Source organism: Mus caroli, unplaced genomic scaffold (assembly GCF_978045245.1).
Source record: "Mus caroli unplaced genomic scaffold, Mus_caroli_1 scaffold_2, whole genome shotgun sequence".
Classification (NCBI taxonomy): domain Eukaryota; kingdom Metazoa; phylum Chordata; class Mammalia; order Rodentia; family Muridae; genus Mus; species Mus caroli.
Genome location: NW_028227257.1, coordinates 151,297,567 through 151,310,421, shown reverse-complemented (window position 1 = coordinate 151,310,421; position 12,855 = coordinate 151,297,567). Strand labels below are relative to the sequence as shown.

The window sequence follows — 12,855 nt, the reverse complement described above, 5'->3', positions numbered from 1 at the left end:
CCCTCCATGTTCCCCCACCCCCACCTGCGGGTCAGAACTTCAGCATTTAATTGCTCCAGTGCCATGCCAGCCTGCGTGCTGCTCTGCTCCCCACCAAGATGGCTGTGGCTTTCTGAAACTGTGAGCCTGAGTTAAATGCTTTTTTTTTGTAAGTCATGTGGTCATGGTGTTTTGTTACAGCAATAGAAACATAAGTAAGACACTAAGTTTCCCCATTTCGTGGTAATGATTTGGGCAAACTTGGTGATTCTTGCCTTTTTAGAACCCTCTGAGGTGCCGAAAACCATGAACTTCTCTTACCAGAAAAATGCATGGATATGGCTTAACACTTTAGGAAAAGAACCTTCCTTTACATATCCCGTGCTCTGGCCTGTCCAGTGCTCTAGTCTGTCCAGTGCTCTAGCCTGTCCAGTGCTCTAGCCTGTCCAGTGCTCTAGCCTGTCCAGTGCTCTAGGCTATCCAGTGCTCTAGCCTGTCCAGTGTTCTAGTCTGTCCAGTGCTCTAGGCTATCCAGTGCTCTAGCCTGTCCAGTGCTCTAGCCTATCCAGTGTTCTGGCCTGTCAAGTGCTCTGGCCTGTCCAGTGCTCTAGCCTGTCCAGTGCTCTAGTCTGTCCAGTGCTCTAGGCTGTCCAGTGCTCTAGCCTGTCCAGTGCTCTAGCCTGTCCAGTGCTCTAGCCTGTCCAGTGCTCTAGCCTGTCCAGTGTTCTAGTCTGTCCAGTGCTCTAGCCTGTCCAGTGCTCTAGTCTGTCCAGTGCTCTAGCCTGTCCAGTGCTCTAGGCTATCCAGTGCTCTAGTCTGTCCAGTGCTCTAGTCTGTCCAGTGCTCTAGGCTATCCAGTGCTCTAGCCTGTCCAGTGTTCTAGTCTATCCAGTGTTCTGGCCTGTCAAGTGCTCTGGTCTGTCCAGTGCTCTAGCCTGTCCAGTGCTCTAGGCTGTCCAGTGCTCTAGCCTGTCCAGTGCTCTAGCCTGTCCAGTGTTCTAGCCTGTCCAGTGCTCTAGCCTGTCCAGTGCTCTAGTCTGTCCAGTGCTCTAGTCTGTCCAGTGCTCTAGTCTGTCCAGTGCTCTAGGCTGTCCAGTGCTCTAGGCTGTCCAGTGCTCTAGTCTGTCCAGTGCTCTAGTCTGTCCAGTGCTCTAGGCTGTCCAGTGCTCTAGCCTGTCCAGTGCTCTAGCCTGTCCAGTGCTCTAGGCTGTCCAGTGCTCTAGCCTGTCCAGTGCTCTAGTCTGTCCAGTGCTCTAGTCTGTCCAGTGCTCTAGTCTGTCCAGTGCTCTAGCCTGTCCAGTGCTCTAGGCTGCCCAGTGCTCTAGGCTGTCCAGTGCTCTAGCCTGTCCAGTGCTCTAGCCTGTCCAGTGCTCTAGCCTGTCCAGTGCTCTAGGCTGCCCAGTGCTCTAGGCTGTCCAGTGCTCTAGCCTGTCCAGTGCTCTAGCCTGTCCAGTGCTCTAGCCTGTCCAGTGCTCTAGGCTATCCAGTGCTCTAGCCTGTCCAGTGCTTTAGCCTGTCCAGTGCTCTAGTCTATCCAGTGTTCTGGCCTGTCCAGTGCTCTAGTGTATCCCGTGCTCTAGTCTGTCCAGTGCTCTAGCCTGTCCAGTGCTTTAGCCTGTCCACTGTTCTAGACTATCCGTTGTTCTAGGCTATCCAGTGCTCTAGGCTGTCCAGTGCTCACCACCCACTCCTGTACTTTGAGTGACACCATTATCCCTACTGTCCATCCTTCAGTTCTCATCCTTCTTCCTTCCAGTTGGATCAGTTGATATGCTTCCCCAGCATGCCTCAGCATGGGAACAGAGTGACTGCTGTGCATGTCATCTGGTGCTTAAGCCTCATTCTGAAGGTGGTCAGTGCACATGCAGTGTCTCAGAAGAGAATCTTGGTGTTCCTGGGACACACTCCACTATAGTGCCTTTGTGCCCTGAGATGCTCTCCAGCTGTGCCAGGGTGTCAGCAGATAACCCAGAGTTTTGGCTCATGAGCTCTGTCTTATGTCTTTGAGCATGTGCAGGACCAGCCTCCCCCCACCACCCCACCCCACCCCCATGGAACATTCCCACCAGGCTCCATGCTTCCTTGTATTGTTGTAGCTCTCTCCAGGAGGGAAATGACCAACATCAGACTTTCCTCCCCCCCAGATGTACACGCACAGAGCTGGGTGTCAGCTCCTGGGCAACACCCAAGAGCCCTGAGTTGTTTCTTTGGCCCTTTGAGGGTACCCACACTGGTACCTCCTCAGGACCAACCTTTCCTTCTTGAGCCATTTCCATCTTAGCATCCTTGCAGTGAGCAGTGCCCTGCGCAACCCAGACTTAGATTTCTTCTGCATCCAGCAGTGTCTGAGGGCAGCAGAGGGAGGGATCTTCCTAAAACATTTTAAACTGTAGGCCACAGTGTTATATTTCTGATTTATGTTGCCTCCCCCATCAAACCATCATTCCAATGCTCAGTTATTTGCAAGTGAAGTATTAGTTTAGTTGTGTGATGGAAGTGATTTATTTAGCAGTGCAGCAGTGGATCCGTGCTCCAAGGGCTGGCCGTTGAGAAGGTAAATCATTTTCTTCCAGTTGTAGCCAAGGCTTGTAGTTTGTAGATAATCCCAGTGATACCCACAACAGTAGCTGTTCTTTATTGAGGGCCTGCTGTGCACCAACACTTTGTAACTTCTTACTTAGCGCTTTACAGCAGCCTTTCCTAGGGTGTCTGGCTGGCTTGATTATATATGCACTTGAGAAGATAAGGTTTAGAAAGGTTCCCTTTCTCACAGTTCACTAGCCAGAAACACACTCAGACCTTTAGGCCAGGCCAGCTGCCTCACAGCCAGTTTCTGCCGCTGTCCTTCCTCTGTGGTCAGGAGGAAATGAGCCTTTTTACGAGGCAAAGGTGAAGATTGATCAGGATATGGATAAGGCCTTCTCAGGAGCTGTGTAGCTGCCATCCCTGCTCTGCCTTCATGCAATGTGAAAGAAGCTGATCGGAGTCTGCCTGGCCTCTGCTCTTCAGTGTGGTTTGGGGTTTGTAGCACCATCATCATTCAAGAAGTAACTGGTGACCCAAGGCCAAGTTGTCTGGTTGGGGTCAGCATGTACTCCCAGGCCTTCTGGTGTTTGTGGGGCATGAGGAAGTCTAGCCTTGCTGGCTGTGAATAGAGCCTTCCACTCTGCTGCACTGACTTTAGTTTGCTTTGGTATTCGAGACAGGGTTTCTCTTGTTCCAGCCATAGCTGTCCTGGGACTTATGGGATAACCCTCCTTTAGTCTGTCAAGTGCTGAAATCATAGGCTGGCACCATCATGTCCAGGTGTCATTTGGATTTTGATTTGTCCTGTGAGCATCTCCTGTGAGCTCCCTGCATGGGAAGTGGCAGCCAGTCTTACCTTTTGTGATGTTCCCGGGCTCAGACTCAACAATTCAAGAGGGACCCTTAAAAACAGACTCTTCATCTTGTCTCCCTGCCCCACTGGAGAGCACAGGCTTAAGTCACTTGAAATCAGGGCTTGAAGAAGCCACCAAGTCCTCAAATAACATGCTCTCGAGAAAGTCTGTTTGCTGTGCTATCAGTGGGTGTGTTATTTGGAACTTGGGTTCATTTGCTCTTGAAAACCCTGCCACCAAAGTGACAGCTCAGAAACAGCAAGTCAGAGCCTAAGGCCAGCTCTGTATACATTTGCTGTTGTTGCAGTTGTCATTGAGTATCTGTGTGTGAGCGTGGGCCTGCGTATGCTGTGACAGGAGAGAGCACCATGGGGCAGGTGTGGCAACCAGAGGGCAACTTTGAGGAGTTCTCTCCTTCCACCATGGGTTTCTGGGGTCAGACGCGGGTGGTCAGGCTTTGTGTCAAGCACCTCACCAGATCCTGAGCCCAGAACTGTAACTGACGTGTTCTGTGGGTCCAGGTATCCTGTGGACCTGTCACATCAGGTGTCTGCATCAGTGACTTTCAGGACCAGGAGGAGCAGTAGTGATGTGTCACTACCAGGACAGAGGAGGGCTCAGGGTAGCTTCTGTGTGGCTAACTGTTCTAATGTGGGAGCAGGCAGGACTCCTCAGTGGCTCATTCCTCCACCGATCTGTCTACATCTGTGCATCAGGGTTGCCAAGCCCACTTTATTGACAGAATCCTTCTTGCTGGGCAGCTGCATGAGCTACTTGCCAAATGGTAATAAAAAAGACTTTCTCTAAGTAAAAGATGTTAAAATGTAGGTGTTAAACCAGAGCCTCTTAGATGGGAGAGTTTTGAACATACATTATTAAACTTCACATAGCCTGGAAGAAGCGAGGTCAATAGTGCATTTGTAGCTGAAATTCCTTGAGAAAAGGTGTTCAGGTGTTTAATGAGGAAGAGACGGCTCATCGAAAGGTCAGATGGGTCAGCAGGTAACAACCACCAGCTTGCTGAGCTGCTCACTGTGTGCTTGCTTCTACCCTTGGCCTGTCCATTGTGTGGGTGCACTGTGACTTAGGTGGGGGCTCTGTACAGTGAGGGAAACAGGATCCTCTTGTTTCTTCTCATTCCTACAGCAACCTGGGAAAGATGAACTGGGTACAGTTAGTTTTGCCAGACTGATTTTTCTGAAATGCTTTCTATATTGATGGAGGAAAACCCAACACCCGAAGATCTCGGAGAGATTCAGTGAGGCACTTCCCCATCCTGCTTCATTTAGCCAGGCCATTCTCCCAGGCTAGCTGGAGCAGCTCCAGAGTTGTAAAGAACTCTAAGCCTTTCTGTGGTTATAAGGGCCTGCTTTTGCAGTGTTGTCTTAAGGCTACTTCAGTTTGCTTCCATGCTATGTCACCCAGCTTCTCAAAATATGTACCGTTGGCTAACCTGGAGCCGGGACTTTTCCATCTGACCTGCTATAGCTTTAGAGTCTGAGGCTAGGAGACAGTCATGAAGAACATGTACTAAGCCTTCTTCCTAAGTGGGTCTGGTCCAGATAGACAGCAGAGGAGGTGGAGTAGTGGTGTGTCCACTTAGCAGACAGGGAAATGAAGGCTGCTGAATGGCAGAGCTGGTGTTGAAGATCTGGCTGGGCCTAGGTCTGGCAGTCTTACCCTGTGCCTCTTAGCAGCATTTCTAACTCCTGCTGCGGGGGTTGGAATAAATTAGACCCAATACCCGCCTTGGTTTTTCCTTTCTTTTTTTTTCCCCAGGCTTCATGCCCTTGTTTTCTAGCAAACCAGGTACCACCTTCTCCAGCAGAATTGTTATCCAAACGGAGTGGATAACCCTTCCAGGCCGATTGGCATTTTGTCTCCAATCACTTGCCTCTGAGTGGTTTTCCCCACTTGGAGCCATCCAAACGGAGTGGATAACCTTCCAGGCCGATTGGCATTTTGTCTCCAATCACTTGCCTCTGAGTGGTTTTCCCCACTTGGAGCCACGGTATTAATGAGACTAAGTCTGTTTCCTCTGGCCATGTTATGGGGCTGAAAATGAGACTTTAAATAGAAGATGTGACATATGGAACTATGCAGGTTTCCTTACTGCACACTGCACCCATCTTGACTTTCTTTCTTTCTTTTTTTTTTTTTTTTTTTTGAGACAGGGTTTCTCTGTGTAGCCCTGGCTGTCCTGGAACTCACTTTGTAGACCAGGCTGACCTTGAACTCAGAAATCCGCTTGCCTCTGCCTCCCAAGTGCTGGGATTACCACGCTCTTGACTTTCAACTCCTGGATCGAGGTTGCCTGCTTCTTCCCTCGGGAAAGCAGCAGGCAGGAGCACAGCCCATTCTCCAGTCCTTGCTGACCTAGTGAATAGTGATGTCAGAGGAGGCTGAGCCAAGGGCTGCTTAATAGGGTGGATTACAGCAACCCACCGGTAGGGCGGTGGGGCTGGACCGGAACAGCCCTTTCTTCTAGTTTCCTCCCAGTACCTCCAAGGAATTTGAAAGGCAGGAGGCTGAGAAGTTTTAGAGTGACTGAGTTCCTGCTTTCCTGAGGGTGTGTCAGCCCTCCTGGAGCTCTGCCTAAGGCTGCTGGGTCATTGGGTTGTCCTGGAGATGAATCCCCTTTCAGCCAGAGTCTTGGTTCTTAGTGTCATTTAGTGAAGATGCCTGGGCCGGGAAAGGGGCTGTGATCTGCTGGCCTTAGGATGGGCAATGCCGTTGAGAAACAGAAGCCCCTGAGACAAAGCCATCTGTGCCCCTGGAAACAAGGTAAGAAAGCTCTGCCCTCATTGTATAAGCAGCTAGAGCTAGCCTTGTCTGGGGGACCCTGGCCCAGCCAAGTCAGCTGAGCTGCTACCTTCCAGATAAGACCTCAGTACTCTGCCTTTCTAAAGACTGAAGCACACATTACCTCATTGTGATACCTGTTTGGCTCTCAGGAGCTTCTGCTTCTATGTTGACACCATTCTTTCGTTTGTTTGTTTGTTTGTTTGTTTGTTTGTTTGTTTCTATTTGGTTGTGGTGGGAGGGTTTGAGACAGGGTTTCTTTGTGTAGCCCTGACTGTCCTGGAATTTGAATTCATGGAGATCCACCTGCCTCTGCCTTCTAGGAGCCACCTGGCAACATTGTTCAATTCTTAAAACCTAATCCAAGTCAGAGTTTAGATATAAAGGAATTAGAGTATTTTGTTATATTTGTGGTGTAAACATGTATCATCTCCCAAAGCAGTGTGTGTATATCCCTGACTACCTACTTACTTACTTTCTTTCTTTTTTTTTTTCTCGGTTTTTCGAGACAGGGTTTCTCTGTAGCCCTGGCTGTCCTGGAACTCACTTTGTAGACCAGGCTGGCCTCAAACTCAGAAATCCTCCTGCCTCTGCCTCCCGAGTGCTGGGATTAAAGGCGTGTGCCACCACGCCCGGCTGATTACCTACTTTCAATACCATGATGGGGGCAGAAACCTCTCTCAACACCTACCCTAACTCTCAGCTCAGAGGAGAGGAGTCTGGGGTCCCTTACCCTGCCTCAGTGACACAGGACAGCTCTGTCTCAGACACCTGTGTTAGTATTGCTGACCCATTAGCCCGAAAGCTGGCAGGTATGCCAGACGTGGCACCTGCAGGACTTGGGGACAGGATCTCTCACTGTTCAGCCTGTCTGTATTGGTCCTGAGTTTTCTGTCTCATCAGGTTTTCAGCCTCCCCAGTGCTGGGATTGCAGATGTGCATCACATCCAACCATCTGTCCAGGTCTTGTCTAACCCTGCAGTCGGACTTGATGTGTGGTTGGCAATCCACTGTACTGTATGTCTAAGTGTGTGTTTGTGAATGGAGAAGCAACGGGAAAGAAATGGCTGGGATCTTAACAGCAACTGTTGGAAGCTAGAGCATAGAAAGTTTTTCAGCTTAAAAGGGAAACCAGGTAGGATGTTAGTGTGTTAGTTCAGCCTTTCGGAACCTCCCTTATCTGTCTAGCATCTGCTGCTTCTGTGAAGAACTGCTCCTGAGTGCTGCTCCAGTGGACTCCAGCTTAACAAAATGGAATAGGAAATGGGGAGGGGCTTGTTCTGGAACTTGTCTTTCTTTGGTGCTGGGTATTGAATCCAGCGCTTGGGTCAAGCTAATCAACTCCCTGCTTCTGAGCTACACCCTCGGTCCTTGTCCCTACTTCTCTTGGCACTGGGCAATGTGGGAGAAACAGTCTTGGTTATGCATAGTCAAACTGGAGTGTTTGAAGAGCTGTGCTGACTATAATTACCCTGACACGTTTCAGCAGAATGATGCATTTGAAAGTGAGGGCTTCCAGATGAGAAAAAAAAAATAGGGGAGGGATGGCTCAGTGGTTAAGAGCAGTGACTGTTCTTCCAGAGGTCCTGAGTTCAAATCCTAGCAACCACATGGTGCCTCACAACCATCTTAATGAAATCCAATGCCCTCTTCTGGTATGAAGACAGTGTACTCACATGCATAAAGTAAATAAGTCTTAAAAAAGAAAAATAGGGGAAATCTCAACACAGCAGGGTCAGGTGTTGGATCTGAGGTACACTTGTTATGCTTAACAGTGCTGACAACACATGGCCCATACTAGGCAAGCACTTTACCACTGAGCTACACCTCAGCCCTCCTCAGTGTGTTTTTGCATGTTTAAAATAAAAGCAAGTAACAGCTAGGCTCGCATAACTAGTTAAGTTTTCGTTGGAAATAACTACAGAAAGTTTTGAGAGTTGGTTGTGGTTATTCACTGAAATGGAAGCAGCTGTAGGGCTATAGCTGATAGAATGTGCAAGTGGACGGGGATATAAGCAGAGCCACTGTGACCTGTGCTTTCCAACTCTTCTTTCCCCAGAGACTGGGTTGGTTTATCAGGGTACACCCTGGAACCAAGTTTGTCCTCTCAGTCTAAAGCCTTTCTGGACCTGACCTTAGGGCCATTTCCAGTCCCCTTTCAATGAGGTGATGAGGTCCTTCCTGGTGAATGCATGGTGGCTTCAGGCAAGCCACACGATTGGGGTCTCTCTGACACACTAGGGAATGGGTGAATGGATGGAAATCCAGTGTCCACATTGGCTGCAGTTGGGATAGCCCAAGGAGTTTCCGACACTTTAGTATCCTGTGATGGCTGATACTCTGAGCAGACCGTTTGCCTAGAGCCAAAGATGATGTCTGAGGGTCAAGCCTTGCTGCATTCTGAAGTTTATCTGAAAAGAAATCCTATCTGCCCTTCTGATCAGTTTGTGGGCTGGGAAGTTGGAAAACTGAAGTGGTGTAATGGTATTTGAGTGCCCTGACTCTCTGCTGCCCTTCAGACTCTTCCTGTCTCATATTGGCTCTGGGAATTGTCATGTGGACAGATACAGCAGCAATTGCAAATTGAGTTGTTACTGCAAGTCACCATGTGGGTGCTGGGAATTAAACCAGGTCCTCTGGAAAAACAGCCAGTGCTCCTAATTACTGAATGATCTCTCCAGCCCACCTTCTTCCTAAAGTCCCAGCAGCCAGTGCCACCAGCCTGATGAATGGAAATGCTAGTGATGTACATGTTTGCACACAGTGTGGGTGGCAGCCTCTGAGGAAGGACTGGCTGTGAAAAGCTTCAGCTCATAGCCTAGTTACTGGGGCTGCTGTGCTGGGAAAGAACTGGGCAGCCAGAAGGTAGACTCTGGTGACTGGCTAGTGAGGAGGCTGCTCTCTGTCAGCACAGCAGGGGTGGACTGAGGGGTTTGGATTGCAGCCAGCAGAGGTGTTAGACCTGCACACACAGTGCAGAGGCAGCTGGTGAAGCTGCATATCCATGCCCCAAGTCATAAATGTCCATCCAGAACATAGCAAGGCTCAGAGCCTTACTCTGACCACTGACCGAGCTTCACGTTCGCAGGCCTGCTTCCTGGTCTAAGGGAAATGAGCAATGAGGGAGGCCCTTAGTGTGCAGTAGCTTTAATAAATGCATACTGCTTGTCAGAAATGCTTGTAATTATTGCTCACTGGAAAGAGCCCTGCGTTTACTGGGTCCATGGGCATAGACCTTAGGTTGACTCTTGCAGAGCCATCGTCTCACAGAGCTATGTGAATTTGAATAATTCTCTACCAGTGTCCTCTCAAAGGGAAGATATGATGACATTCTTAAAGGACCCTTTGGGTTAATCCTATTGTCCATGTGCCCTTCTCATCATTGTTTATGGTGCAGACTCACAGTATGCTGTCATACTACCCAGGAGACTCAATTTTCCCTTAGTGGCTACTGTTTTCGTGTTTGTTTTTCCAGTTACACAGTGGTTAAGAGCATAACTTTGAACTAGAATGCCAGGGTTGAATTCTCATTGTGGGTCAGATACAGAGAGTGTGCCTTTACTTTAGATGAAATATCCTTACGTTATTTGTTATCCTGCACATCTCCTGGTGCTGGTGGGAACCATGGGAAAATACAGAAGAAACACTACTGAGTTCCTACAGGACCTAAAACCTTACAAGAGGACAGAAGCCTTAGTTGCTGCTGTTGTTTTCCAGAGCCTTGCACATGCACACACCCACGGCTTTCCATAGGCACAAGCATGTGTGTGTAATTTCCCCCTCAGCTGTCAGGCTCCTGTGTAACCCCATAGCTGCTATCATGCTAATGTTGCGCGCTGTTTTAAATTAGCCATCTGCTGGTGAGCACAGAAGCTGCCGTTTTTTGGCAGCTGCAGGTGGGGCAGCATTGAGGAGCTCCAGGGCCAGAGCTGGGTGATGCTGCCGGATGGTTTCCTTAGGATAAGTTCCCGAGCCGGGAACATAGGAATAGCTTTGAGGATCTCGCTGTGCTGTTTTCTCAAAGGAGAGGCATCTGTTAGTATTCTCCCACGTGAGACATAAATTCCCCAGTTGGTCAGCAGCTCATCAGCACCCATGTCCCATCTGTTTAGAGATTTCTAGAAAATGTCAGCTGTACTTGTAGTGCCACAGTGACGGGTCATCTGAGGAGAGACCATCCAGGGCTGGCAGCAGCAGTGTGATGAAGCTGCGGCTTACAGTGCTCTGCTTTGCTTTGGACTTTTCTTGGTTGCTTTGGTTTGTTTAAGGATGCACATTTATTGCCATTACCTTTTGTCTTCTATCTTCCGAAGAGTATTGATGATTAAAATTTTTTCTCCTGTTGAAGATGTAGAATGAGCCAAGGAGTCCCTACATTGTTAATGTTGGGCCAACTGCTGGGTCTGGAGGTGTGGAGGGGCAAACAACCCAACTGGTCCTTTTCCTAACTGCTTCTAAGTGATGAGACACCAGCTCTGCACCGCAGATAAACAGAGCAAGGTGTGGTTATATGTATAATAACCATACAGTAATCCATACAGAATACTGAGGCAGGAAGGTCTTGAGAAAGCCAACCTGGGCAACATAATGAGACCTGGCCTATAAATAAATGCATCATAATAAATGGTCAAGGTGCTCTTAATTAGCCAACTCATGTAGTACCTCAGAATGTGACTAAATGTGATGGATGAGGAAGGGTCAGAGCGAGGGTGAAAGCCATGTGTGGAAATATAACAAGAAGGTTCCGGATGAGAGGAGGAAACCTTTTAAAACAGACGATTACATAGGATACTTTTGAAATCACATGCCTTAGACTAGGAGGGTAAAATAATCTAAAATAATTATCTAATTTTAACAGTGGGAGAACCAGGTGGGATGTGAAGTCATAGCTTGTATCTTTTGTTACTAATGTTATAACAGGGTTGGGACAATGTATGCAGTACTAATAGGAAACAGCACATTGTATATCATATGCTTCATATTTAACATGATATATGTGTAAATGTTCTATAACATATATAAAACAGTTTACATGGAGAGTGTGAATGTCTGTAAAATACAATGTATAGCATATGTCACATGTACCGTATGTAGCACAGCACTGTAGCATGTGTAGCAGTGACCAGTAACAGCTGGGATGTGGTACTAGGCAATGCTGGTGGCCTCCTGTGTGCCAGGTGTGGTACCAAAGGACTGACATTCGAGATGGGTTCTGTTTGTACACAGTTGGCGTGTAACTCCAACCTTCTATAAGTTGGATCTTTTATTCAGCAGGGATCAGTTATAGGGGATGGAAACTGTAAGTGTGAAGGGGTTTTTCTCATGAGAAGTGTGGGTGTTGCTTTGGGTGTGGGTAAGAAAAGGGAAGGAAACTTGGCTCTGTCATCAGATAGCTCCAAATTTAGAACAATGTCTGTCCTGAGCCACTGGCTGTTGAGTGTGTTTCACCCTGGGAACGTGCGTAAAATACATTTCCGGGTTTCAAGATTCCTTTTCCAGCTGTGTAGAGGCTGTTGCCCTAATCTGCTGTGATTACAGTGGCCGTCAGCCACCCAAGATCGACAGTTACTTTCCAGGGATTGCTTGTAAGACTTTTAAGAACCCTGAAGACCATAGACAAAAGCTGAGAGGTTTGTCCTATAGTTCATCTGTGTTAGGGATCTGAAAACATAAAGGACCAGGTAGGTGGGATTTTAGAATAAGAAACAAAATTCAGACCATTATATAGGTGTTTACATAAACATTTAAAAATATGAAAACCCTTCCCTGTTTGCAGGCTGCTGTTGGAATTCTGGATGACAGACCGTTTACTAACCCTAACCTCCAGAGTCTCTGGGGTTGGATGTTTTCTGTGGTCATTGCTCCTCTGGGAGTCAGCAACATGCTCCACCCTCACTCACACAGGAGACAGAAGAATCTTGTCATTTCTAGGCTGCAGGGGTAACCCATGCAGGGTCCACCTACAGTGCCTACCACTGTGATTAGAACGGGGCCACCTGAGCCCACGTGCCAAGCTTTCATTGTCAGGGAGGGGAGATAGAGGAGGGAAGGCTCTGGAACCTTATCCAGACTACAGGCTTTGGTGTTTTCTTTGCCATTGAACAGGCTGAGGCACTAAGTTTAGTGGAACCATGCTCCCTACAAGTGTTCTAGCCAAAGTAAAGTGTTTTCAGTGGGAGAAAAAGTCTGTTTCATCATTCCTGTTACAAACTGATGTTTAGCTGTGACACAGGCACTGTTCTAGGCTCAGGGTATGAATTGTGAAAACACAAATCACTGCTGCCCCCTGGAGTCTACAAGTTTGTACACAAACTAGTGCTAGGTTGTCTCTTGGGAGGTAGGTCCTATACTGGCAGTGAAGAGCAGAGGACGGCCAGTGCTTAGGGATTCCTAGTTTTATATAGGAGGAAGACGATTGTTTTTTTAAAAGTTTTTTCCTTCCAGCCCCTGCTCCCGTAATGATGACTCTGAGACTAATTATTTATTAATAAATAATTAATGGGTTCTTTTTTCTCCTCTCTCTTGCTTTCCCTGGTGCCTGTCTTTCCCTTTCTGAGCACATGAATGTTTGGTAATTGTCTCATCACAGGCATTGATCTGGAGCAGGGATTAGCTTGCTTTGGCCTGCCTGTTAGACTGCATCTGATTGGGCAGCTGCACTTGTTGGAATCCCATCATGGTACTGTGTGGCTTT

General features: G+C 48.1%; 1 protein-coding gene across 6 annotated transcripts in view; it reads left to right on the top strand.

The window, feature by feature from the left end:
* Rapgef1 (Rap guanine nucleotide exchange factor 1) overlaps positions 1–12,855 on the top strand; it is a 119,074-nt gene that overhangs the window by 18,181 nt on the left and 88,038 nt on the right. The window contains exon 1 of one of the 6 annotated variants that reach the window (XM_029474627.2): positions 5,901–6,143. The exons of the other annotated variants lie outside the window; for them this stretch is intronic. Within the exon in view, the coding sequence (XP_029330487.1) occupies positions 6,080–6,143 (64 nt within the window). The 5' untranslated portion in view covers positions 5,901–6,079. Of the gene's footprint in view, positions 1–5,900; positions 6,144–12,855 lie in introns of those variants that run through there. 6 annotated transcript variants of the gene reach the window in all.